General features: G+C 46.2%; 1 protein-coding gene across 1 annotated transcript; it reads left to right on the top strand.

The window, feature by feature from the left end:
- Positions 1-389: 389 nt before the first annotated feature.
- Positions 390-2,855, top strand: LOC129846935 (uncharacterized). Its single transcript, XM_055914745.1, has 4 exons — positions 390-474; positions 574-673; positions 1,261-1,832; positions 2,281-2,855. Exons 2-4 carry the CDS (start codon positions 618-620, stop codon positions 2,283-2,285), a joined length of 633 nt encoding a protein of 210 aa, XP_055770720.1. The 5' UTR covers positions 390-474; positions 574-617; the 3' UTR covers positions 2,286-2,855.
- Positions 2,856-4,342: the final 1,487 nt, after the last annotated feature.

The following is a 4,342-nucleotide window of genomic DNA, read 5'->3' as shown; positions in this document are numbered from 1 at the left end:
CCCTGTCTACATCACTGTCTACATCCATGTCTACATCACTGTCTACATCCCTGTCTACATCCCTGTCTACATCCATGTCTACATCCATGTCTACATCCCTGTCTACATGTCTACATCCATGTCTACATCCCTGTCTACATCACTGTCTACATCCATGTCTACATCACTGTCTACATCCCTGTCTACATCCCTGTCTACATCCCTGTCTACATCCCTGTCTACATCCCTGTCTACATCCCTGTCTACATCCCTGTCTACATCCCTGTCTACATTTCTACACAATCAGAGTAAGAAAAGAGCCTGTTGGGTCGTTGTCATTCCCTGTTGTTTTTCTTCATTATTCCTCACAGTCTGCTACTTGACGTGTTACGTAACGTCCCCCTATCACTCGATTGGCCCGCGGGGCGTCAGCGTGAAATGATGGGAAAACAAAACTGTGGGGAGACAGGTTGAGCCAATTAAACGATGCAACAGGTAGGTCATTTCTTCACAACACTTTTTTCCTAATGAGCCCCAGTGATAAGTCATGTTTAATTTGATGCATTCTCTCTCTTCTTCTCTCTGTTATGCCAGCCAAGGGATATGCCTTTCGGTATTGTTCTTGCCCGGGAGGGAAAATGTCACAGCAGTGGCGCTGGTGCTGGCGCTGCTTTGGAGCGGATCTGACACTCTGGTAATTACTTCGCCGTAGCGCCGTCGCCGGGAATGAGGGAATTTCTCTGCAACAACAATAACATCTGTCAGAGAGCCAGGCAGTTCAGCTTCAAGTCCCTGTCCTCATTCTGTCTCAGACCAGGTCTGAAAATACACCCTCTTCTTCCCTGTGGAGTGCACTACTTGTGTCCCTGGTCAAAGGGAGTGCACTGTGCAGGGAATAGGGGGTCACTTCAGATGCAGCCTCTCACTCTCTTTTAGGAGACATCCCGACACATCTCCTCATGCTTTACATGCCAGAGTCCCCAAAGAGAGAGTCGGATGCACAGAGAAGGCAACCTGAGCTACAGGGAAAATAGGTTAAAAACATCAATACTTCTATGGGCTTTTCTTTCCTTATCATGTACAGAGCTAGAGGAGCAAGTAGAGATGGCACATGGGGTGTGTGTGTGTGTGTGGGTCTATCATAGTAGTGTGTTCTTGTGTGCGCGTGTGCATGAACCCACAGTATAGTAACGTCAATGACACAGAGTGGCTGGTGTGTGTGTGTGTGTGTGTGTGTGTAAATGCCTGCCTGCCTGCCTGTGTGTGCCTCTCCTCCCGCAGCAGAGGGAGGTCAAAGGCCACTGACAGAGTGGTTGGAACCGAACAGCCGCAGTGGGTGGTCCGGGGGAAGATGGCTGACCCACCTCAGGTGGTCCAACATCAAGAGGGCTGGAGAACGAAGACAATAATACATGGAGCAGCTCCCTGGACTCTGTCTACTCTGGCTGTACAGGAAATGGAGCAGCTCCCTGGACTCTGTCTACTCTGGCTGTACAGGAAATGGAGCAGCTCCCTGGACTCTGTCTACTATGGCTGTACAGGAAATGGAGCAGCTCCCTGGACTCTGTCTACTCTGGCTGTACAGATAATGGAGCAGCTCCCTGGACTCTGTCTACTCTGGCTGTACAGGAAATGGAGCAGCTCCCTGGACTCTGTCTACTCTGGCTGTACAGGAAATGGAGCAGCTCCCTGGACTCTGTCTACTCTGGCTGCACAGGAAATGGAGCAGCTCCCTGGACTCTGTCTACTCTGGCTGCACAGGAAATGGAGCAGCTCCCTGAACTCTGTCTACTCTGGCTGCACAGGTAATGGAGCAAGACTGCAGAGTGGAGGACACAAATGGACATTCAAAAGTGAGTGACTTTGACAGCATGGGGTCGTGGTGGTGTGGCAGCAACACAGGCACCATAGTGTGTCTGTGGGATGGGGATAGAGCTGCATGTAATGAGAGGTTCCCAGCGGGGCTCTATATCCTCCTGCTGTTGTATGGAATCAGGTGGCTTCACTTCATAGAATGGGGGAGGGAGGGAAATGGGGGTAAATGTAGCCTGTACATTACTGGTACTGTTACATACGATTCAGACACTGTGGCTGATTACCTCATAATAGGAATGCCTAATCACTTGTATTATCAGTGTTATGTTATACTGCACTATGTTATAGCAAGAGATCAAATGCATTTTCTGTGTTTTAAAAGTCTATTTTTCCATTGGAAAATAAAGGAAACGCTTCTTCACTTGTACAGTTCTTGTACAATCTTCTCAAAGAAGACTCAAAATGTATCTTCATTCTCTCTCACAGATTAACCAATGGGAAGCCAAAGAGACAACAATCCAATTCAATCCAAACCCATCTCCCTACAAGCACACAGTCCAGTGGTTACGGTACCCAGATGATGAGAATAATGTCTTCCTCTCATTTGCATTTGGTAATGAGTGCATGGTGATTAAAAAGTGAAATGAAGGCTAACTGCTCTGTTGCCAGATAGATAAACATGAACGGTGTAGAGTCGATGGAACAGAAGGCAAGAGGAAAGTGGGTTCTCCCTAGACACAGCTCATCACTTCTTTCTATTCTTTAAACTGTGTATATGAATGGGGGAACAGACTGGGAGATTGTGTGTGTGTGTGTGTGAAAGAGATTGTACGTGTGGAAGCTTGTGCTTGTGTGTGTGTGTGTGCGTGCATGTGCGTCTGTGTGTGGGTGCATACCTGTGTGTGCATGTTATTGCCCCCAGAGAGAACACAGCACAAGGGATGCTCACCTCATTCTCCCACGTCACATCTACGTAGGTTATGGATGGTTGAATGGGTGAACAGAAATAACATCCGTCAGATTCTTGCCTTGAAGTAAAGAATTATAATAGCAACACCACCCCTCTGGACAATCACTTGTAGCCCAAAGATAGTTCATTACTCAGTGACGAAGACACATCTCAGTCTTTTCCACCACAGACATGGACGAAGTAACAATAGAACGTAGAACGAGGAAGTTTGCTGATGTCAGACCAGAGACCTCTTCTGTATCCCAAATGCCACTCTATACGCTATGAGTCCTGGTCAAAAGTAGCGCACTACATAGGGAATGGGTGCCAATTGGGATGCAGAACTTGACTCTATTTGACTAGATAAGAGCGTGTTGGAACTAAAAACAAAGAACAGAGAAGAAAACATTCACCAAGATGATCCATTGAAAGGATTCTATAGCTCCTCATTCTATAGCTCCTTTTAAAACCGAAGCTGCTTTCATTCAATTATGCTTGTGTACTCGGTAGCTAGTTGAATAGAAGTCGTGAAAGCACAAAGCTCAGAGTTAACAAACCTTTTGTTGTTGTACTCTCATAATTTACCTCGCTGTTTGTTGACAGTACGTTTTCTCTGTCAAATGTGATGCACTTCTTTCATGCTGGAGGTTGCAGTGCAATCGGTGACTTCAGTTCGGAGATGCAACAAGGCTGCCCTTACTCTTAGAGGAAACGTCAAGGATATTCTCTGAATGCCAGCTATTTCGTCCCACTTTTAACAGCCACCACCTGTACCGTGGGCTACGTACTGTACGTGTGTCAAAATAGCTGATGATGAAATGGAAATTCATTATGGGGAATGTTGAAGGATATCACTGTACACCAACAAACAGAACAGCAGATGTCAGTTCTTTCTAAAAGCATCACACACACACCTGCACACACACACCTGCACACACACACACACACACACACACACACACACACACACACACACACACACACACACACACACACACACACACACACACACACACACACACACACACACACACACACACACACACACACACACACACACACACACAGTTGCTAAAAGGAAATTATAAACTGGTTGGCTGACAGCCGTGGTATATCAGACCGTATACCACAGGTATGACAAAACATGTATTTTACTGTTCTAATTATGTTGGTAACCAGTTTCTAATAGCAATAAGGCACCTTGGGGGTTTGTGGTGTATGGCCAATATACCACGGCTAAGGGCTGTATCCAAGCACACCGCGTTGCGTCGTGCAGGGAACAGCCCTTAGCCATAGTATACTGACCATATGTCACGCCCTGACCGTAGAGAGCTTTTTATGTCTCTATTTTGGTTTGGTCAGGGTGTGATTTGGGTGGGCATTCTATGTTCATTTTCTAGGTTTTGTATTTCTTTGTGTTTGGCCGGGTGTGGTTCTCAATCAGAGGCAGCTGTCTATCGTTGTCTCTGATTGAGAACCATATTTACGTAGGTAGCTTTTTCCCACATGGTTTTTGTGGGTAGTTGTTTTGTGTTTCTGCACCTGACAGAACTGTTCGTTGTCGTTTTGCTCTTTGTTATTTTGTTCAAGTGTTTTTTT

Source organism: Salvelinus fontinalis, unplaced genomic scaffold, assembly GCF_029448725.1.
Source record: "Salvelinus fontinalis isolate EN_2023a unplaced genomic scaffold, ASM2944872v1 scaffold_0660, whole genome shotgun sequence".
Taxonomy (NCBI): domain Eukaryota; kingdom Metazoa; phylum Chordata; class Actinopteri; order Salmoniformes; family Salmonidae; genus Salvelinus; species Salvelinus fontinalis.
This window is presented reverse-complemented; position numbering and strand designations above follow the sequence as displayed.

Coding starts and splice junctions, on each gene's coding strand:
- LOC129846935 (XM_055914745.1), top strand. CDS start 618: ATGTCACAGCAGTGGCGCTGGTGCTGGCGCTGCTTTGGAGCGGATCTG. Junction 674..1,260: donor GGAGCGGATCTGACACTCTG/GTAATTACTTCG, acceptor CTCCTCCCGCAG/CAGAGGGAGGTCAAAGGCCA.